The sequence below is a fragment of the Oenanthe melanoleuca genome, chromosome 8 (assembly GCF_029582105.1).
Source record: "Oenanthe melanoleuca isolate GR-GAL-2019-014 chromosome 8, OMel1.0, whole genome shotgun sequence".
NCBI classification, from domain to species: domain Eukaryota; kingdom Metazoa; phylum Chordata; class Aves; order Passeriformes; family Muscicapidae; genus Oenanthe; species Oenanthe melanoleuca.
In genome coordinates, this window is record NC_079342.1 from 3,712,101 (window position 1) to 3,734,881 (window position 22,781).

The following is a 22,781-nucleotide window of genomic DNA, read 5'->3' on the forward strand; positions in this document are numbered from 1 at the left end:
GTTTTATGTGGTTTATGAAAGCAGCAGTTCTCTTGTCCCTTATCCTTATGGGTGCTCAGGATATTCTGTGATTCTGTGACTGCCATTGCTTGATGCACTCTGGAGTTTTCTCCAGCTCTTGGACATTAAGTTATTTTTTAGTGAATAGTGAAAAGTGTCATAAGGAATTTCTCTGCTTGCTTGGAGTGGTTTAAAACTGCTCCTGCCTTGGAATGGTGCTGCTGCTTTGAGGAGGCAGATTTACATCTTTTATGTTTGAAAGATTTACAGGATGTCTCACATGTAGACAAAGATGGAGCAGGTTTCATGTCACAAGGATTAATTCTCCTTCCTCCTCCCCAGATGCTGGTGGGGACCTGGCTGAGCTGGAGGGGGGTTCACATTCAACCCTGTGCCTTTCTGATTAATTAAACCAAGCTTTTATCACTCTGGGGAGGAATCCTCACCTGGAGAAGCACCAAGAGCTGGAGCATCTCTCCAGGCTTCTGGTGCTGGAGGGTGGGGGGCAAACAAGGGGGATTGTCAGAGCCCCAAGTGATGAACTCCTGGCCAAACTGGGCTCTCCAAAAACCTTCTGCTTTGTTTAAAGAGCATTGTCAGAGTCTGGAGTTCTTCAGTGAATGGACACAGCTTTTCTCACATTTCCTCACTGGGGCTGGGGGAATGCAGGGTCAGCTCCAGGAAGGTACAGGACTGTTCCTGATGGTGAAAATGACATTATGCTACTTTGGCTTTGCCTTTTCTCACTCTCCTTTTTTTCTTTTCTTCAGCTCTGTGATGAGATGAGGGAGGAAAAAAGTATTTTAGGCTGTTTGTGAGATTTTTAAGTGACATGGAATTACTGGTAACTTGTATGAAGCTTCTCAGTCATCTTAGACTTGATTTTCAGCACCCTGCTGTTTGTGTCTGCAGAAATGAAGTCTCAACACTGCAATAAATGTTACCTGAAATTCAGCATTCTGAAGTGATAATATGTGCTAAGTGTGGATGGACACAGATATGTACAGATGTGTGGGCAGTCTATTCCCATGTATATTTACATACACACAAACCATAGATTTAAATATAACTTGAATTGGCTCATGTAATTTTCAAAATTTCTATGGAAAGAAAATTATTATCTTAATTATGTTTACATTGGTGTTGTAGTTTCCCTAGTTAGAGAAATGTGTGGTTTTTTTCTGAAGATAACTTGGTTTCAGAGCTTTTATCATCCAAAACTCAATCATTCTTTTTTCCCTTGAGGATGTTAAATCCCTTCTTTCACCAAGCCAGGGAAATGTTCCATTAATGTAAGCAGGATCAGAGCTCACTGGCTGTGCTTATTTCTGAATTAATAAATATTTAGGGAAATAAATAGGTGTGTCACAAGTGGTAAAATTGCTTTATACACCAGAAGATGAGATTTAGCACAAATGAAGTGTGTGTTTGCCCCACATCCCAGCAGCATTCAGACTCACTGTTTTGACTGCCTGATTTCATATCTGTGCTCACAGCAAGATGGAAAAGGGTTTTCATTTCAATGCTGAAGTCAATAATTATGGAGGTTATCATTTTCATGCTCAGAAATTCATGTCATTTTCATAAATCATTCATCTCATTTCATAAATCATGCTTTACAGCTGGAGAATGGAAACTTATTGCTGGACATTGATGAAAATCTTGTTTCAGTCACTCAGGTAAGGTTGTGAAACTAAAAAATATTTTAAGGAAACACAGCTGAAAATATCTATAGGAATAGTGCATTGGAAAATGTTCATCTTGGCATTAATTTCACTGGAACATAGCTAATATCAGACGTGAGTGATCTTAATGAAGCATAAGGGGTGAAATCAGTTCTGTAGTGACAGTGAAATCACAGAAATAAAAGATAAGTGCTTGGTGTCCAGGATCTCGTGTGCTGCAAGTAGATAAAGGCAGCTCTGTGTCAGAGAAGATGCATTCATTTATTCAGGCTGAGAGCTGGGTTGTAGAAAAAAGATTCCTGAACCATTTGGGACTTTAAAATCCGCCTCCAAGGGTTGCTGTTTAAAGCTGCCTCCAGTCAGTAAATGAAGGTGTTGTGTTCCCACTGAATTTGTGTTCACATTCTCTGATGTGGTTCTGTAGCTCCTGTTGCATATGAGGTTGCTATTCTGTAAAAAAAAAATAAAAATTCCCCTGTAAATGTATTCCTTTTTCCTGGGGAATATTGTGAGTGAGGGTTTATTATAACAAAGTGCTGCTGACTTTCCTATCACTCTCTCCAGCTGCCTGTTTAGAAATGTGTCTGCAGAGCTTTAACAGAATTATATCTGTGAAGAGTACCCAAAGATCCATCACCTTGAAGTACTCTGAGAATTATTACTATTCCCATTTTCCAGGAGTATGGAGGCACAGGGATCTGAGTTACCACCTTTCAGATCCATGTCATATAATCCAGAGTTCCAAAGTATACTGACTATCAATTTCCAGCATTCCTGTGAAACCTAAACTATTTTTTCCACAAAAAAAAAAAAATGTCTGGCTTTGCACACAGCTGTGTGTACCCTGCCCTTTCCCATCCTCCCTGGCTTCTTTATCTGCTCCCTCTCCTGGGGTGGAGGCACAGGGGAGCTTTTGCTCATGGAAAAAGGACACAAGTGTTCCTTAGGAGCAAACAGAACAGTTCACAAGGGGGGCAGGAGAAGGGCAGGTTTGGGGTGCTGCTAAACAAGCAGTTTGGATAGATGAGAAGAAAGTGGCTCTTGGAGTATTTGAGTGTCACCTGACACCTCTTGAGTCAGCAGTGCCTGCAGGAGGCTTGAAGTGATTTCCAAATGAGTGCTGCTGTTGTCATTATTCCCATTTTCCTGGGCATTTTAACAACCCTTGCCTGATGTGTTTGTGCAGGGACTTAGGCTGGGTTTGTTGCTTGTTTGGGTTTTTTTTTTCCCAAAAGCTACTCCTGGTAGTATTTTAGTACAGAGCATTAGATTTGGTGTACTCTGAAGAAAATGTGGCTTTTCCTCCTTTTCCCTTCTGCATTTCCATGCAGATACTTAGAGGGATGTACAAGCCCATAAGAAGAAAAGGCACTGTCATAGCACTGAAGCAATGTGATCTTTTTAATATAAAACATAATGTGAGAAAATGTGAGATAATTCATCCCTGGGTACATCATGATGTGAAGCTGAGAATCAACAGAGCTGCTTAGACAAACTCCAGTTCTAAGTGACTGTGGTATTGTTTTTATGTGTGGGAATAGAGACTGGATTGAAAAAATATATAAATTTTTGATATGTGTAGTCTTACTCCTTAAGGGAGGATTTTTAATGGAAGGTTAAAGGCAGGAAAAAGTCTTGGAGTGATCTTGGCCTCTTGGAAGGCTGTAAAGCCTGACCTGCCAGTTTGGTTACTGTCCAAAGCATTCAGGGGCTGCTTTTGCAGGACAAGACTCGACTGAATGTCAGACCTGTGAGAGGAGGATCCAAGGTTTATGTGCCTAAAATGGGGAGAAGATTCAAGGAGCTAACCTAAGATTTGCATTAAATCTTGTTCATAATGAGAATTGTGCCTTCCCACATTTTGTGGGTGTGATACTGGGAAAACCAGGAAGAAAGGTAGTGAGAGGGAGAAGTTCTGGGTTCTCACAGAACTTTCCAGTAAAGCATCCTGATAAGGGTGGTGGATGGGGTTTAGGTTTCCTGCAGAGCTCTGAGGGATCTGTGCTTTAACATCCCTGAGCTCCAGCTGAACTCATTTGCAGGTGGAAGGGAGTAAATTTGCTCTAGAACCTGTGAAGGAGCTTTGATTATGCAGCCACTCCAGTTGTTTATAATAAAATGTGTTTTCTCTTCTGGTCCAGTTAGCCAGGCCTTGCATGGGTGACCTGCTTTGAGCTCCCAGTGAAGGGCATCCCAAGGAAATATTTCTAACAAGAATTAAATGTAGAGCCACAAACTTGCAATAACCCAGTTGTGCATCCTCCTTCAAGTCCACTTATCCAGGTCACACCTGTCCCATGGGCAAGGGGAAATCAGCAGCACTTTAAAAACCTTTCCCTCCTGTATCCTTCTGGCACTCCATGTGCTGCTGCCATGCTCTGAGACCTTGCAGTGAGGTTTAGAAAAGGAGCCAGGGAAAAGGACTGGCCATAAATCATGCTTGGAGCTCACTGATGTTAAAGGCAGAGCAGTAATGCATCCAGTCCTGTTCTGGATAGTTGTTTCTTGTTTTATTCATTTTTTTCATTTTGGAGAATTCCCTACAGAATTGCTTTTATTGTGAGTTGTTGGCTATTTGGGTCCACTAGCAATATTAAAATCCCAGAGCTTGAGCCTGTGTGTTTCCTCCATGTGGGACTTTGGGAAGGTTTATCTTGTTTTCTGCTACCAGATAACTTTACAAGTTATAACTACTTAACTCACAGTTTTTTCTCCTCAGAAGATAAATGGATATTTTTTTTTTTCTCTTTACAGGCTGTTACCCAACTAGAGCTTTTTGGGGACATGTCCACTCCTCCTGATGTAACCTCTCCCCCAGTGAGTACCCAGGGAAACTGCACTGTGTTTTTCCCTGCATGCTATTTTCAGCACATTTATTGAGCACATTTACAATTTGTGTCCTCAGCCATTCCAGTGGGGAGGATTTCAAAGCAGTTTTTAGGTTGCAGGAAAATAAAAGTGAAGTAAATTGAACGTGCAGTCCCTGCTTCACAACGATGTGCCAAAATACCTTTGATTTTTATTTTTCTGCTCTAGTGGTAAGTGTTGCATAGGGTGCAACCTGAGCTGCAGATCTGCTTCCCTGGTGTTTGTCAGAGGGAAATGCTTCATTGCACTCTCACTGCACTGCAGAAGATCCAGTTACAGCCTCATATTTTGTGTTTCTGGATCCACCAAGCACAGATCCCAAATCTGCTGTTAAAGGAGGGAAGTAAAGAGAAAGAGATAGAAAGGGCTGGATGTATTTTAAGGGGGAAAAAAAGCTCACCATGTTTTTCAGCATTATAAGATGACAAAAAAAATTTCATATAAAGCTTTTGAACCTTACATTAAGCTGTAGGGAAGTGTGAATATACTGAGAAAATTATATTTTTGAGGTCAGGATCCTCAAATCTGCAATATATTCTGGATCATTCTGGGACTAGATGTTCAAAGACCTTTCTGCTCATCCTCAGCTTATTCAACTGCATTTGGCTTCTCCTTTAATGTAGACCTATGATTTTGGTCCTGTTGATTAATTAGAAGCAATATTTATTATGTTTACCTGTAGCTATTTAATTTACCTTAACTGTTAATAACTTGAAATTTAATGCCTTTGTCACTGCCTTTCCCTTTTGTCACCTAACAAATAAATCACAAGTCTGTGTGTCCTGGAGAAAAAAACTGTGTCAGTATTTTGCATGTGATGTATTCCAGGCAAATTTCACCTTGATTCCTTTCCCCTGATAGAAAGTTTCTCCATTTCTTTCTTTAACTCACATCTTACTTTTATTTCTATAGCTTCTTTCCTTTACATCTTCCCATTCTTTCTTCTCTCTCATTCTTCACTGCAAACCTGGATTTTCAGAGTTGCAGGTGATGTGACAGCAATGTGCAGCAGAAGCTGCAGCTGATTTGTCACCCTTGTGCTTTGTCCCTGTCTCCCTGCAGACTCCTGCTACTCCAGGTGATGCCTTTATCCCATCTTCATCCCAGTCACTCCCTGCTAGTACAGACATGTTTGGTTCTGTACCTTTCAGCACTGCTGCTGTACCCTCAGGTAAGAAATCACTGGAATTATAGTCTGGAATCAGATCTGGGGATCAGTGCCCAGCTCTGGTTTGCATTTCAGTACTCAGGGCATTGATTTTAGCAGGATGGAAGTGGGGAAGGCTTTTGAGGTCAGTGCTTCAGGGCAAGGCAAAGCAAATCTTTAATAAGCAGGGAGTACATTAGTTTGAATTTGCCTACATTTTTTAAAGCAGAAGCCAGAAAAGTCACTGGGAGTTCAAGCATATTCAGCCATCTGGGTGACAGAACTTCTAGGTACAGGACCAAGGGAGGGAACAGCATTTAATTTAGTTTTGGGAATTCTGTGCTAGCAGGGAATATCCTCTCTTGTCTCCAGTAAACAGAGGCTGAGAATTTAGTTGCATTTCAAATGTATTCCACTCTGTTAAATTCTGGAATGTCCTCTAGACTTCCCTGTGTTCCACAGAGTGCTCAGAATTCAAAAGCTGGGTGCATTCTGCACAGACTCTGTGGTTTGATTGCTGATCTCTCCCAGTGCTCTCAGCTCTGCTTAGGAAAAGAAAGGAGGAGGAGGAGGAGGAGGAGTGCCTTGAATCATTCAGCAGTGACTTTCTAATTGGCTGCCTCCTCTGATGGCACCAGATCAGCCACTGCACCTCAGACAGGTTCCAGTGGCAGTGAACGTTTGGGGATAATGTCAGATGGAAACCTTCTCTGCTGGGATGAGGTCACTGCAGGGGTGATGGAGAATCCATCCTGGGGTCTGGAGAATCCATCCTGGACATCTCTTGGAACAGAAATGTATCTGAGCTCCTTCCAGCACTCAGGAATTCGGTCTCTCAAAGTTCAACATACTTTTTTATTTTATTGAGTTCTGGGCTTTTCCCTTTACAATATAGCAGCCACCCTTACGTTTGTGATGACAAAACAGCCTAGAAATAAAACAAAGTGAAAAAGGTACAGAGGGACTGAGGAAACACTCAGCTTGGAAATAAGAGTTTTAAAGCTATAGCAATATTAAAATTGCATTATGCAAAGTATTAGTGGTAAGTATTGAATTTAAACATGAAACAGCATATCTGTAAAGCACAGTACTGCTATCAGTGAAACATAATTATGTTAGGTAGTTTAATTTGTAAAATGTTTTACAGGAGTTTTAGTTTCAGAGCATTTTTGTTGTTGTTATAAATAAAAAAGCACCTGATGTTATAATTCCTTCACAGTCAAACTCTGGGTAGCTTTAGAGGAGGCTTCAGGTCTGACAGGAAGCAATTATCATTTTAGTTTTAATCTTTAATTTCCTCCTCAACTGGAGGAGGTTATGTTAGCCTAATACCTGAAGCAGTTTTTGTTAATAGGTATTTAGTGCATCAGAAGCTCAAGATCTTTTTGATTTTCTCAAGTAATTGGGTAATAACCAAGTGTGAGGGTTTTAATCTGAAATCATCTGGGTTGGATTTTTTTTATTCTTATTAGTAGTAGCAGTAGCATGATGATGCAATTTGAGATGACTGCTTTGCAGAGCCCACCAGCCTGTGGTTCTGTCTGTGGTGTTTGTGCAGTGATGTGAATTCAGTGTGCTGCAGCTCTGGGATCGCTGGTGCAGCTTTGCACCTTTCTGATTTATTTCCAGCGCCGTTACAATCTTCCATCCCATTTGTTCCCCCCTCTCCTCTCTTTATTCCCTGAAGGTTATGTTGCCATGGGAGCTGTCCTGCCCTCCTTCTGGGGCCAGCAGCCCCTTGTTCAGCAGCAGCTGGCCATGGGTGCCCAGCCTCCAGTCGCTCAGGTGATGCAGGGAGGACAGCCCATCGCGTGGGGCCAGCCCGGCATCTTTCCTCCCACCCAGCAGCCCTGGCCATCCATGGCTGGCCAGTTCCAGCCCACTGCCTTCATGCCAACACAAACTGTTTTGCCTTTACAAGCAGCCATGTTTCAAGGTACCATTGCTCCTATAGCCACCGTCCCGCCCACGAGCGATTCCAACAGATCGAGTCCGCAGACAGACCGGCCCAGGCAGAAAATGGGAAAAGAAATGTTCAAAGATTTCCAGATGGCTCAGCCTCCACCAGTGCCATCAAGAAAACCAGATCAGCCTTCCCTCAGTTGTACCTCAGAGGCCTTCTCAAGTTACTTTAACAAAGTTGGGATGGCACAGGAAGCAGATGATTGTGATGACTTCGACATCTCTCAGTTAAATTTGACTCCTGTGACTTCCACGACACCATCTACAAATTCACGTGAGTATTTATGTGCTTTCAGCCATCCCTTTCCTGAGACATGACTGCTCCTCAAAGCACTTCTGTCTCTTCTTAAATTCCCACCCAGATACTGAAAATCTCCATGCATGCTCTGGCTTAAGAAATGTGTTCAAGCCATAAAGGAAAATATCAGAGAGGAATTTCAGAGGTCATAGAAATGAACAGCCCAGATAGCTACAGTCTGAAATTTAATTTCTAAAACAGTAATATTTGTTTTGGGGTGAGAACATGGAAGCTGGTTGGCAGAAGCCCATGGCATTCAACCTAACAATTGGTTTCACTTATGTCCCATCCATACTTTGCAGAAATTAGGGGATGGGTATTTATTTTATTAGCTTGACATACTGGACACATGAGGAAATTCATTGAAAAGCTGTAAAATAAGCTTATGGTGTTAATAGCATGGTGTGGGGGATTTGCAGATTGCTGAAAAGAGGAATTCAAGAGAATTACCAGGGGCCAGTCAGAGACCTTTTTCACTTACCTGCCACAGGGCAGGTGACTCACCCATTCCTGATGTAATGTAGTGGTGTCTCCCAGGTTCATAAAGACATAGGCCAGATGCAGCCAAACTTAATTTGGAAGTTGCCAAATGAAATCAGACACGTGGGATTGATAATGACAACTGTGACCTCCTGCAGCTCCTGCTTAGAGAATGATTCTCATGGGTGGTGAAAGTTGAAGGATGTAATTTCATGCTGAATTGTCTCTTTGAAGAAATCAACAGAATAATTGTTGCTGTTGCCTTAATCCTTGTTTAGCTCCAACCCCTGCACCCAGACAGAGTTCTCCATCAAAATCATCAGCATCCCATACGAGTGACCCTGCTGCAGATGACCTCTTTGAAGAGGGGTTTGAAAGCCCAAGCAAAAGTGAGGAGCCAGAGGCTGTGAGTAGCAACAAGGTTTCTAAATCCTCACTGTCTCCTTTTAGCTAGGAAAGTTAATAGCTGATTAAATGTTGTTCTGTAGTGTCAGAAATAATTTTTCCAGTAGGGCTGGGTGGTGCTTATGGGGAAGCTGCAGCCAGAATTCCTGTCCTGCTTTGGGTTTGAGAGCTGATAGCCCAACATTTCTGCTGATGTGCACTGACACTGCATACAAGGAGCCAAACTCAGAGCTCACATGGAAGGCTGTACATGTTAGCTGTGTCCAATGTCCTCTTCAGCACACCAGCAGCCACTTTACTCATGGTAAGGAAGTTTGGGGTAAAACAACAAACGTGCTGAGGCTGCAGAGAAAGATGTGAGAGTTTGTGTGTTAAAAGATGATGGTTGATCTTGTCTTGCACATTCTTGCATCCCAGTTGCTTGCCTAGCTACGTTCCTCAATGTTCTGGCCCTCAGTATGTGATTTCTTTGCCTTTATGGACCAAAGCAAGGAATGTTATCCAAGCAATGACTGTAAATCACCAGGTGTCTTAGGGAGGGAGGAGCCCGAGTGAGCCAAAGGCAAGAAGGGTCAGTACAACAAAAAGTGCAAAATAACCCAAGCTTGGACTCTCTGTTTCACATGGCTTTCAGGGCCTTCTGCAGTTCTGCTCCAGTGCCTTCTGAAGTCTGTGGCAGCTCCTGCCTGGGCTCCAGCAGGAACTGGTGAGGTCCTGTGGTGCCTGCAGCAGCTGTAGGAAACCTCTACAGCTTTGGAGAGCGGGTCAGCAGCGAGGCCTCGCTCTGGTTTTCATGAGATAGGATGTACTTGTTATGCCCACAGCATGAAAATAACCTCGTGTTGACTTTTCACTTTCTGTTGTTGAGAAAAAAAGGTGTTATGTTCTTGTATTCTAGCCTGATGGGTCTCAGGCCTCCTCCAACAGTGATCCCTTTGGTGAGCCAACTGGTGATACTATAAGTCCACAGGTCGGTAGCTAGATAGCACAGGTTGGGGTAGGTATCTGTCCTTTTTTTCTCTACACCTCCAGGTGTTCACTTGCTCTTCCACCAGTGCCTGCCATTGCTTTCATGGATGCATGGTTTATTTTTTTCCCCTTTTCATCTCTTCTGTTTTGCCTCTCCATTCTCCACAGTATATTGCTCATGCTTGGTGGTCTGCATGGCTTTTGCCATTCACTGAGTGTTGCAGCTTATGCAAATATGTGTGTTTCAGCTGCCTGCATGCTTTTAAGAAATGTAGACTTATTTTACTTTGTGTTCAAATTCTGAGGGCAAATAGGGAAACTGAGCCATTACTAACAATCTATTAGAGCATTTTTTTTATCAAAGCCATCCTGGCCTTCAGTCAGATGTAACATATTAAATGGAATAAGACATCTTACCCATAGACATAACAATCATTAAATAAAATTATGTAATGATACATGAATGTCTCTACCCTAAATCAATGGGATAATCAGTAGAAGAAGCACGTTTATTATCTGCATGTAAAAAATATTGAAATGGGTTTGTGTATTTTTATCTCCAACTGCAAATTAAAAACATCTGAAAATTATCATCATTCATATTACCATTGGCATACTGATGTTTTAAAAATTATTCATCAATGTAAGTCATTTAAACCCAGACAGACGGGAAAGATGATCTTTTCATCTTTTGTGTTACAGAACACGTAGAAAATGTGGCTGCCTGTGAATGTTCTGTGATTTGTTTCAGTACAGTAAATACATTTTTGCCAAAAAAAACAGTGAAGCTACGAAGTTTTATGAGTGCTGAGCGTTGTTATTCCATCCAAACACTCTCTAGTGTTGCTGTTTGAAGAATATGTTCCATTATCTTCTCCCCGTCTGCCACTCCTGTTTGGTGTTGCCCAAATACAAGATCTGATGTGGCTTCTGTGCTCCAGCACAGAGCTCCTGGAGCAAATCCAGAGCAGTGGGAGAACCCTTCCCATTTTTGTACAGAAATCCCACTGGGTTTGCCAGTGACTAACCCATCCTCAGTTCAGTTTGAACTCAAAATTAATGGTTTCGTTTGCTTTGTGCATTAAATATGATTTTAAAAAACCTTACAGTAACTTAGCTTTGATCCACTTGGGAATAATGAGGTTCTCTCTTAATAATATGTGGTGCTGTGAGAGGGCATCTCCCCCTTCTGTAGCTTCACCCATGCTCAGCTCCTGCAGAATTAAGCTTTGTGTCTCCTTGAGTCTAGAAGTGGCAGTGTGAGGAGAAAGTCAAGCTGCTCCAGCAAGAACATTCATTATTTACTCCAGTGAGAGCTGCTGCTGCAGATGAATGGTGCCACATGATAATTTGGCTGTGCCTTTGCCTGACCTTGGCCAGCACTGACATCCCAAGCTATCCAAGCTCCAGACAACTCCAAGTGCTCTTCCCTACATCATGAAAGAGGATTTGCCCTTTATCTGAGTTCCACACTCTGGAAAACCACATATATCTGTTTATTATGGTTTATCACAGTGGTTCTGAAATTCAGAGCTACCAGGACAGTGTGTTACCAATGATTGCATATGGTTTAGCTGCATTTTTTGTTAATCCCTGCAGAGCCTCACATCAAATATGTATAATTCTCAGAAATATATTCTGGGAAGTGTTAACTAACGTTCCTGATTATGGTATTACAGTAATTCCTAAAAGCTGTAGGCAGGAACAGGAAGCTGAACAAAAAAGAAAGCCTCTCTGCAGTGAAGTTCCACTAATATCATTGTGCCTGTGTGCAGAGCATTCAGCAGCAGTCTGTAGGAAATCCACTTCCCAAAGCCAGCCCATCTAATTCTGAAGCCTGGTGTCGTCAGAGCAACGGGAAGTCTAATCTCCATGGAAAATTATCAATTCAGGACTTACTGTGGAGTTGTGTATTGAGCTCTGCATTTGGAGACAAACTTAATGGGGAGAAACATGTCGTGCAAAAGAATCACAGTCTGCATAAAAGCCACTTTTGTGGCTTAGATGGGAGATTACTTTGCTTTTTAGAGCGTGGTTCTTACCCCAAGAACAGCACAGTAACAACTCAGCTGAATGGACCTCTCAGGAGCAGAGCATTGTGTGCAGAAATGTCAAATCTGTCTGCTCCCAGCATCTCTGAAATCAGCTATCTTTATTTATCTTGATGTATTCAGAATATCCACCTGCCTGGTTGTTTGTACCCTGATCTTTCAAGGTACCACAGCAATTTGGTTTCTTCATTTCTTCTGATACTCTATATTATCATCTAGTTATTATCTTATTTTCTCCAATTTTTCCTCACTTCCTTTTGCAACTTTCAACTTCAGCTCTCAAAATCCTCATCCTTCCAGCAGCTGTTCTAGAAGTCACCCTTTCAGAAACAGCTGTGAGCTCTTAGTAGGTAAATGTGACATTTTATGGATATATTACATTTTTGTCCCTTTATGGTTGAAGATAAGAAGCAGAAAGGCCCAACTTCCACAGGTGAAATAAGATAAACTCTTTGCAGAGCTGTTTATTGTATTTGGCTGTTTCCCCTTTGTTCATGCATGGTGTTGAGGATGGATAGTGATTTTGCAGAAGAGGTGAAGAGAGTACAGAATGACTGCAATCTTCAGATTATTTATGTTTAATCCCTAATGCTATATTTAGGTTATGTGGAAAGTAGCTGTGGTGAAAGGAGAGAGAGGGAAAGAACTGTTCCATAGCTGTGATCCTACCAAATGTTTTAAACATTTCTCATTGTTGACATTTTACATTAGAGCAGGAAGTTTGAACAGAGGAACAAACACAGCTCTATTGAGCTGCTGCCCAGCTCAAAACTTGCACTGGCAATCATTCATCAGAGATTCTCAAGAAACCTTCAAAACATTTGTGGCTAGAGCCTATCTCCCTGAAAAAAATGGTTCAGTTGTTCTGAGAAATGTGTGCAGACAATTAGGAGCCCTCAAAATGTGTCACACCCTTCACGATGCCATCAGCACTGTCAGGAGAGCAGCAGTTTGTTAGAATATTTGTCTATCAGCTTTTGGTGCTGCTTTGGTGGCCCACTGCCATCATCCATCTTGGAGCAAGTGCTGTGCTTGGTGATAAATGCTCCTAAAATTCTTAGTCAGCTCCGGGATGAGCTGCTGTAACTCTTTTATTTGGGCTGGTTTTAGGAAGTGGAGAGAAAACAGCAATTTATGGATAAAGCCTTGGGGTACCTGGGAGCTTAGTGAGCCTCAGGAGGCAATATCAAGCTGATTCTGCATCCTCCTCTTACTTCTGCCCCTTTTCTGTTGCACCAGGACTCCAAACAGGCTCAAAAAACTACAGGCTGTATTTGCAGGACCTATTCCAAGCTTTCACCTGGCTCAATAGGAACTGGATAAAGTCCAAAGAGAAATTCCTAATTACTGGTGACCTGTTCTTGCTGTAGGCTCCAAAGCTGTCAAGCTAAGTTCTTAAGCTAAGGACACAGCACTGAGCAGGGCTGGGAACCTGAGAGAAGTAGTGTTGTGTCTTTGGAAGGGGATCACAGGTTTGGAAGTCCTGCTTCACTCCAGAGAAATGCTAAAATTTACATTTCAAGTCTCCTGCTCGGTCATTCCTATTTCCCAGGAAATATGGAGGGGGATGAGCAGAGAAATTCAGGCTGCTCTGTGAACAGGGGCATCCTGCAGGTTGGCCTTAATCTCTGTCCATTTTCCTGTGGCCAGCTCATACAGGGGCTTCTCACCTCTTCGGTGTCACCAAGCCCACCTGAGGTCACCCTGTACCTTTCCCTTTCTTCAACTTTCTCTAAACAAGAGGCAGCATTCTCTGTAACTCATCTAGAGCTGTGTTCTTGCTGCTTTGCAACCCAACAATTCAATTTAGGGACAAGTTCTCCTCGCTTCCTCTGTGATGAGGTCATTTAAAAGTTCCCCGTCTTCTGCATGACAACTGATTTTAAAAATCTACTTGTGAAAATTCAGCATCTTTGAGACTTCTGAACAATTTGCTTCAAATTGGCCATTAGGTTCAATTGTTATGAAGGAGAATTGACAGATATGTAGATGGAAAGATATGAGGATGACAGATCTGTAGACAGATATAATTGTGTGGCTACTGTTTTGGGAGAGGGGCCCAGAAAAAATCAGTGTTTCTTGGCTGCAGTTCATTTTTATATCAGGACCAAGATATGGAGCAGGTTCATCTTTCTGAGTAGTTGTCATTGCTTTTTCATTTTATGGATGTACAGCATCCATCTTGCTACTAAAATGGCAGAGAATTTAGAGTGCTGATAATTAAACTGGATATTTGGGACTAGGAAATATTCCTAGGTAGTTTTATGGTAAGATCAGAGGCACTCTCCAGGCATAATCCTGAACTAGAAGGTTGCTGCATTTATGCTGCTAATGGAGGCTGTAAGACAAATAACCAAATATCAGTAAATAATAATAAATAATAAATAAAAACTGGCTGTCAATGGGGCAATAGGAATGACCTGTCTTATCACCAAAGATCTTTAATTTCAACCCCGCTTGCCAACTTTTCTCTGTCCTATTTTTCTACGGGTCAGCATGCAAAAAACCAGAGAAGGTGCTTCACACTCCCACCCCCTTCACTTGCATCCCCAGCACAAGATGCTCATTTTGTGTGGCTCTCCAGCACACTTATTTCATGAAACTCGTGCTCATTTGAGCCTGCCCTTTCTGATCAGTCAGCCAGGAGTAAAGGTGGCTGAAAAGGGCACGGAAATCTGTGCGGGTCTCACCTCCACAGTGAGAACATCTTGCCTGCAGCTCTGCACAGAGCAGGTGATCAAAGGGCTGCCAGGGTAAAAACAGTTCCTTCCTAGCCCACAGTTGTGTTTTGTGAGTGAGTTCCCCCCTGCAAGCCTGAGTAGTGCTGAGTCGTTCAGGAGATGCTCTCCAGTGATTAGTTCTGCTGGGGAGCAGGTGTTAATATCTTCAATTGGGATGCAGATTTACTTCTAGCATTTGCATAATGTTGTTCTAAAGCATTAGCACCGTGTTGCCTCACACAGTAGTGGACTACTCCAGAAATGCTGTCTTGTCTCCCTTAAAATGGGATGGATAAAGTGATTTGCAGCATGAAGTATTTCTGGAATACAGTAGCAAAAAAAAAAATAAAAATTAAAAATTGCTTCCAGTTCTTGTCTTGGTTTCTCCCTGTGGGTTGATGAAAGCACATCAGAAGTGATTCTGGGCCAGTTCAGCAAGGAAATCACTGTAAGATTTGAGGGGTTTATGTGAATTAGAAGCTTTGTCTGCTGTTTTATTTGTTCCTCTCTTTTTGTTCTGACAAAGACCAGTTCTTTCCTTTCCTTCCCTTCCCTCTGCATCTGTTCCTAATGCAGTAGTAGAAGTAAAAGGCAGAAAATGCTGGTGAGATGCTGTGAGAAGAGTTAATGCTCACCTGCCTTTTCATAAGATGCCCTGTGACTTTTGTGTGGATTATGTAAGAAAAGGGGAGGGGGGTTATTTCAGCTTTTAAGACCCTTCAAAATAGTGCCTGGCACCATGGAAGTAGCTGTCCGTGAAGTCAACAGCACTCAACTCTGCTTTTGCCTTTTTCCTGTTCTTTCTGTTCTCTTTTGCCCTCTTGAGTATCAATATTTTACAGCCACCATTTGCATTGTTGGGCTAAAAGCTTGAATTGGCTCAAAATAATACTAGAAAACAAATCTCAGGCACTGACCAAAACCCTTTGACTGGGAAGACTGCACACAATTACTGCAATTAATTTCTCCTTTAGGCATCTGAAGGGAGAAATCAACTGAAAGGAAGAAGTAAGAGCACACTTTTCATGCAAAATGCTCTGGTCTGCTGGAAGAGAAATTATTCAAATCAGTGAGAAATGCAGGCCTTTGCATTTCAGGTGTTGGTACAGATAAATCTTGGGTATGAATCAAAGAAGTTTCTCACTGTAAAGGCTGTCTCATGCTTGTTGGAAGTGCTGCTGATGATGAGCAGCTCCTCCTCCTCCTCTTCCAAGGGTATGGAGTCCAGTGGCACCTGTTACTTCAGCTCATCTGCATATCTGAAGGATATTTGAGGACAGCTCTAACAAGCAGACTTGACATTTTGAAAAGCTCTTTTTTTCCCTGAAGGCATTTTAAAAACTGACATCTTTTGTTCCAAAGGGATGTTCTCCCTCCCTCTCCTTTTCTTCTCCTCCTTCCTTTTCACTTCCCTTTGCAATGACCTTAGGTTCAGCAACTGCCTGAAGAATGGCCTGGTGGGTGTCAGGTTCACACATTAATTAGTGCAGATTTTCTCTGAACTAGCAGTGATAGATCATTCTGCCAGCTTCAAACCTGCACGTGAAAATTGGCATAGGTAGACTTAACTCACAGTGTGTGAAAAGCAGTTATTTACTCTCAGTCATCTCCTTTGATTACCTTCAGTTTTTCAAGGTCACAAAATGTATTTGCTTCTTGCTGGGGATATTTTCAGCAGCATTTATTTAATCATTCCAGAGGGTTTCTCTCTCTCACAGTGCTTGTAGCATACTCAAGGCTCCATGTGGGCAGGGGGTGTCTGCAAGCTCCAGACATGCAGCAGTTTTGGGGAATAAGAGACAACCTTGCTTGGATAGAGGAAACAGGTCATATTTTGGATTTGTTGTGTGTTCCTGCACTCCAAGGCAGGGCAGGGCACTGGGATGGGGCAGAGCCTGGAGCACCCTGTGGATCCACCTTTGGGCTGTTCTCATCCCCAGCATCATTTTGACAAACTGTGATTAAAATCTGTGCCAGTCTTGGCAGACCTGTCTGTGCTTTTCAGTGCCCAGTGAATTTCAAACCTTCTGAAGGTTTTTTTGCTCAAAAGTCATCTCCCCCCGTGCTGCTGTAACACGAGTTGATTCTAACTTGCTCAAATTCAACGTGGCGTGGTATTTGAATATTTATCAAGCAGTGGAGAATTAATGCTGTGTGGCACTAATTAGCCTTTCTGCCTGTCTTGTTCCTTTTTTAGATGTCGTTTTTAGTTTAATAAATTAGTTTTTGGAAATGAAGTAGAGTGGATTCCCGGGTGCACGGATGGTTTGCTTCCCACTGCAGCCGGGATGAACGCAGTGTTAAGAAAGAACAGGGTGTGTCAGCTGTGTCAGCAGCTGAAGAACAGGCAGCTTTTCCCCTTCCCACATCCAGGAAATTCCCAAGAAAGTGTCTGTTAACAAGCTGACATGCTTTCCTCCCAGCTGTAACTATTGTACTAATGGTTCCAGGGACTCCTCATCAAACCGAGCAAGGCTGGCGCTCCTCCTTCTTCATGGGCCACTCATGTTATTGTTTTAAATCCCATCACAGCTTCATTTAGCTCAGCTTTCCATGGGGGTTTCCGTTTGCAAGTGGTTTTCTACTGAGTGGTGCAAAACCCACAGTTATGTTCTGCTGTTGTGCTGCTGGGGGGAATCTCAGCTTTGTATACTGGGTTTCCAAACATCCAGCCCTTTAAATTATCATTTAATTCCTTCATATGTCCATGCCCAGCAGTGAGGGTCAGTGCATGGCCAGTGCTGGAGGAGGAAATGAATGGAAAATACTCATTTTCTGGAATAATTCCCATTTTCCTCACCACTCCACCAGGGTGCCACAATCACTCAAGGCAGCACAGAAAGCAAACACTTCCTGTGGGTTTTGCCTCAAAAGGTATCTCTGCTCTCAAGCAGATGTTGTAAAAATATTCTGCAAACGCTGTCTGGAGACATCTCTGCTCATTCTGTTTTTGTTATCCCCAGGAAGCAGAACCTCTCTACGCTCAGATTAGCAGACCTAAGAAATAGCATTGTTACAGGCTCGTGGTGCTCCGAGACTGACCCCAACACCTGGCGGGCCCTTGGCTTTCACGCTTTTTTCCGATTGATTTTGTCTGGCAAAGAGAGAGATTGCCCTCCTGGACTGGCTCTACGAGTGTTCCTGATGTGGTTTTTTGGCAACCAGATTCCTATGGCAGCACAAAAACAAAAAACTCCCCCTGCTTGTCGTGCCACTAGTGCAGCCCCGTCCCCACAAGTGGTGGGTATCCAGACTAGGAGATCTTATTCCTTGGGCTTCTTTTAAACATTTGTCACCTTCTGTGTGCCACCTATAAATAAGGAGCATCTGTATTGGGTGTTAGACATTCCTTTTTTTTTTTCTTTTCAGCAAAAAGCAGAGTCTGTATGTAGCAGTGGCATTATCATTCAGCAGCCTTTGGGGCACAAGTTGGCACTTTTTATGTCAGGGTGACATGTTTTTCATCATTATTTACATCAGGCTGATCCTGACCTTTTTTTTCTCCCATGTAAACATATTTAAACAACAACAAAACACTGGTTGTGTCTTTTTTTTTCCTTGTTTTTCTTTTTTTTTTTTTTAATTTTTATTTCTTGCTGTGTAGTTTTGTATGAATGACAGATCTAACAGCGAAATGCCTCCTGCAGAAACAATTCCCAACTTGAAACCACAGAACACAACTCACTTGTTGATCCATCTTTCACTGAAAATGTTGCCAAATGGACCTTTAAGTTGTAGCACATCATGAGGAAGAAGTGCTGCTTTCTGTTGGAATACTCATGTTGTGGGCAGAGAAAGGACATTGAGTCCCACTGAGGAAAGACAAAAGAGTCAGTATTTCCTAGGAAACTCTAAACAAAGTGCAGAAAAGGAATATTTTTATTTCTTCAGTATCTTGCTGCTGTAATGCTATGCAGACAAGTGTTTTCTTCTCTGTGTGCCATTTTTGATGAAAAAAAAAAAAAATCCTTTGCCAAATAATGCTGGTATGCTTCTGGTTTAGGAGTTTGGATGAAGCGGACTTGACAAATGGGACAAGGACAGCATGGATTTTGGAATAACAAACTGACTCTGTGATCAAAATTGTTCATCTTTATCACTTTTTGTACATCAGAAAAAATCAAATGGGATTTTTATTTTATAACTTGAAAAAAAAAAATCTTACTGTTAAACTCTTTAAATGTTTAAGGGGAAATGGCTTTAAGGAGTTCGAATGAAAATTGCCATTTTTTTTGTAAATATAAATGTTATGAAAATTCTTTTACTAATGCCATTACACAGTAGAGAAGGTAGCAAGTTGCAGTGCTTGGGAGGTGTGGCAAACCCAGTTTGTGGTTCTCACATCACATATGTTTTTTCACATGCTTAACAATAATGGGCTGAAGCTCAAGTGCATTTGCCAAAAGCTTGTCAGCAACTAGTGAAATTAATGGGAACACTTGATTTTATGGTCTAGCATTATCACACAGACAGAATTCCACTTACAAGAGATCACTTTCCATTGACATTCCTTTGAACCTCTGCATAAAAGTCATCCAACTGTTTACACACAGAACAAGAAGAATTTAAAACTTTCTTTTTTTACATTTATGAAGCAAAAAGTGCAGTGTTTGGGTTCATATGTTCAGCACATGATTTTCATAAAGAATCTATATATTTTTTGCCCTACAGAGAATTGTTATACAGGTCAAATGTGTTTTCCTGATGTTCCTATGCAGTTACAGTATATTGAATTTAGTGGTTTAACACTAAAAAGAAAAAAAAAAAAAAGAAGAAAAAAATAGAAAAAAGGAAAAAAGGTTAAAGAAATCAAAGGATTAATCAGTTTTTAGGGTTATTGTGCAGATTTTGTTTCTAAATTGACACATTAGGATTTACATTTTTGTCATGATTAAAATAGGCCTGGAGTTATAAATGTTTTACTTTCTTTCATCTTTATTGTAGGCTAAAAATGGTTTAGAAGGCAGAATAACTGGGGTGGTGATTGTTGGTATGTGCGGCCAAATCTCACAACACAATCCCATTCTTTTCTTTTGAATTAGAGAAATTCGAGAAATGTGCATTGCAGAGTGTGAAGGAGAAATTAGCTGTGGATAGACCTAATGAACCTGCAGAGAGGAGAATTTTATCCCCATCCACAGTCATTTGATTCTTGTTCCTTAGTCATGTGCAAACAGCTGCATAGCAAATCTTATTTTCCCATTGGAAGATCAGGTTTTCTAACTGGAGGAGATAATTTAAAACTTGGTGGATTGAGTGTTTCAGGATTAAAAGCAGAGGTAAAAGCATTTCTGGAGGACATGTCTGTCTGAATATTTTCCTGATATTTGCACAGTGGTGCTACTTTCTTCCTCGCTGGACTTTTTTTTTTTTTTTTTTTGGGTTTTGTCCTGCACATAGAACCACAAACCCAGTTCTGGTTCATCACAGACATTGGAGGTTTAGTGTCACCAGAGCATTCCCAGAGAAGAGAAGAGATTGATGTGTCAGAGGGTGACATTTGTAGGAAGCAGATCACTCATGAATAGATGCCAAGGGAATGAGGCTGGAATTGTGGTGTCTCCTCCATCACCACAGACCTCTGTGAATAAAACCAGGTTGTGGATTGTCTGTCTCATGATGGTCCTTTCATGGCTGGGATGCTGAGCTGAGAGGGCTGCAGGGCCCCTGCACTGTACCAGTATTGTAGATAACTCAAATATCCAGCTTGTGCAATTGTTCAACCCCTCATCCTTCACTAGCACTAAATTTGTCACTTTAAATTTACAAACCAGGGACCCCCACCAGCCATCCTGTTGCCATCCCCCCTGTAGGTTCTTGATCTTTACCTGTCATGAAAAGATATTTTGATAGATGGTAGCCATCCAAGTGTCTGATGAAACCTTTCATCTCAATAACCTACTGGGCACCTTCTTTGCAAAAATGTTTACTCCGTGGTTTTCATTCATTTTTATTTCTGCATTCTGACACTTATTTTTTTAATAAAGATGAGAAAGATAAAATGACTGTTGCAGTACATTTCTAAAGCTACTTTAACTTTACCTCAGATAACAACCATTTGTTAACATCTACGTTATTTTTAACTTTATGTGTAACGCATTCAGCAACAACAGAAACAGACAGATTTTTAGAAATTTTCCATTAATTTCTGTAACACACCATGTAATACTGTTATGAATAAAAACATTAAAAAAAAAGGTGTCATTTCAGTAAGTTTGTTTCATAGTTCCTCTGGGATAATTCTGCCAGACTTAAAATTTTTGACAGTGGAAATACCTGGGAAAGGAGAAAATCCTCAGTTTGGGGAATAAACTAATTTTTAACACTAAGTGTTGCTTATCTTGCAAATGTGTAACTTGCTGATTTTAATTGCTGCCTCCACTTTTTTGACCTCTTTTTGGGTGTTTTAGGATGAGCATCCCAAACCAGGAGGTATTTGTATCATCTGCAAAATCCCACATTCCTGGGGCAGCCCATGCTGTGTGATGCTCCCAAAGCTGCTTTATCTTTGTGGCATGAGAAGCTGAAATTAATTTTGCTGGCTTTTTTCATTCAAGTGGGATTTGAAATGAACTATTTGCATTTAAACATGACAGTTTTGAAAGCAGAACCCCTCCAAAATTTCCAGTAACGTGCACAGAACTGATAATAAAGCTCAGCTGAGAAGGAACTTCCCCATTCTCTGCCAAGAGAGTAATGCAGTAAAATTTAAGTGTAAGAAATACATGTTTTATGTACAGGGAGAGAGAGAGAGGTGTGGATGTGTGCACATATATTTTACTGTATTTCTACTTTTTGATGTCTTATGCCTTCCTCAAAATGCCCAGTAGGTCATGGTGAAACATTCCTTGCCTTTGTCAATGAAGAGTTGTTGAAATGCTTGGATCCCACCTGAGAATAAAGGTTATTCTGCTGTGGTGAAAGCACACCAGTGTTAATGGCATTTTGATTTGTGTGTAGCTAACTGCACCCAGGTGTCCTTGGAAGGAAGAATGTGATCTCTGGTTTTCAACCAGCTACAAAACATCCACTTCAAGTAGCCACAGCTAAGCATGGATTTAAACTAAAGTGCATTTTTACAGTGAAGGCTAAATCTGGTCTTGTTGATGCTCTTCTGGTACCCTCATGGTGAAGTTGGTTGAAAAATCAGAAAAATTGGCTCATGTCGTACAGCTGTTGTATAAACTCAGTTTAAAAATCCAGAATGAGCAGGTTTTGGGTGTAATCTGGGAATGGTGAGGAGGAGGAATCCCAAGGAGGGAGGGAAGGACCTGTTTTGTGTGTGCAGAAGGAGTAAGAATGTATTACTGTGCTGTGTTCATGTGCTGTATCCCATTAATACTGCTGTAACTCAGAGCTCTTTATTGTATGTGAGACTGCCCGGCTCAGACATGACCACTTCAAGAGATGGTCCCAATTTAACCAATGCTAATTAAGGCCATGATCTCCTGCAGTAATGAGAAATTCATTAGCAAACAGTTTGCAGAATCAGCCTGTGGTTTTACAGCTGTGAGAACACTGACAGATCTCTCCTTTCCATGTCAGTGGCTTCTGGGAAAGCAGCTGCCTGCATGGGCTGGGAATATGCAATTTTCACTCCCTCACTTGGATTAAAGGCAATGTTTTCTGTGCTTTAATCACTGCTCAGTGACAGTTGCTTCAACAGAGCAGGTAACCTCTTCCTGGCTGTTTTTTAGGTTGTGAAATATATTTTCATGCACTGTTTGCTTTTTCCTTTCTTTGCTTTCTGAAGAACTCCTGTCCTGTCAGGTTTATACTTATTGCTTTCCTGGCAAATGCTGTTCTCAGTCAGAAGAATATCATGTCAGAGAAATGGAAGGGGATATCTGTTGGCACTTTCCCACAGAGGTTTGAGTCTGTTCTCTGCAATTCCCTCCCTGAGCCTGTGGGATGCACACAGAGGTGAAGGAACAGAGTGAAAATCCATCTGAGCAGCAGGAAGGGAGGCACAGCTCCTGGCTTCTCCTCCTGCTGCTGTTTGTGCCATGCTGGGACTCAGCCCTCTGCTCCTGCCTCTGGTTTGATGGCACTGCTGCAAAAGTCACAATTTGTAAGAGTATTTCTCTCTTGTGCTGAGGTCTTCCACGAATTGATCTTCTCACACTGATTTGCTTTTTAGCATCAGCCCCATTAAAAACCTTTATTACATTGTTTTGAAATACCCAAGGTAAGACT

At 41.6% G+C, this 22,781-nt stretch overlaps 1 protein-coding gene across 5 annotated transcripts in view; it reads left to right on the forward strand.

Moving 5' to 3' along the window:
* Positions 1–21,419, forward strand: part of DAB1 (DAB adaptor protein 1) — a 136,011-nt gene extending 114,592 nt beyond the window's left edge. For 3 of the 5 annotated variants that reach the window (XM_056497944.1, XM_056497945.1, XM_056497946.1), the window contains 6 exons: positions 1,623–1,679; positions 4,440–4,502; positions 5,616–5,724; positions 7,388–7,936; positions 8,719–8,846; positions 17,549–21,418. In XM_056497944.1, the coding sequence (XP_056353919.1) occupies positions 1,623–1,679; positions 4,440–4,502; positions 5,616–5,724; positions 7,388–7,936; positions 8,719–8,846; positions 17,549–17,593 (951 nt within the window). In that variant the 3' untranslated portion in view covers positions 17,594–21,418. Of the gene's footprint in view, positions 1–1,622; positions 1,680–4,439; positions 4,503–5,615; positions 5,725–7,387; positions 7,937–8,718; positions 8,847–9,743; positions 9,841–17,548 lie in introns of those variants that run through there. The other 2 variants (XM_056497943.1, XM_056497942.1) reach the window with 2 other exon arrangements.
* The last annotated feature ends 1,362 nt before the right edge of the window (positions 21,420–22,781 follow it).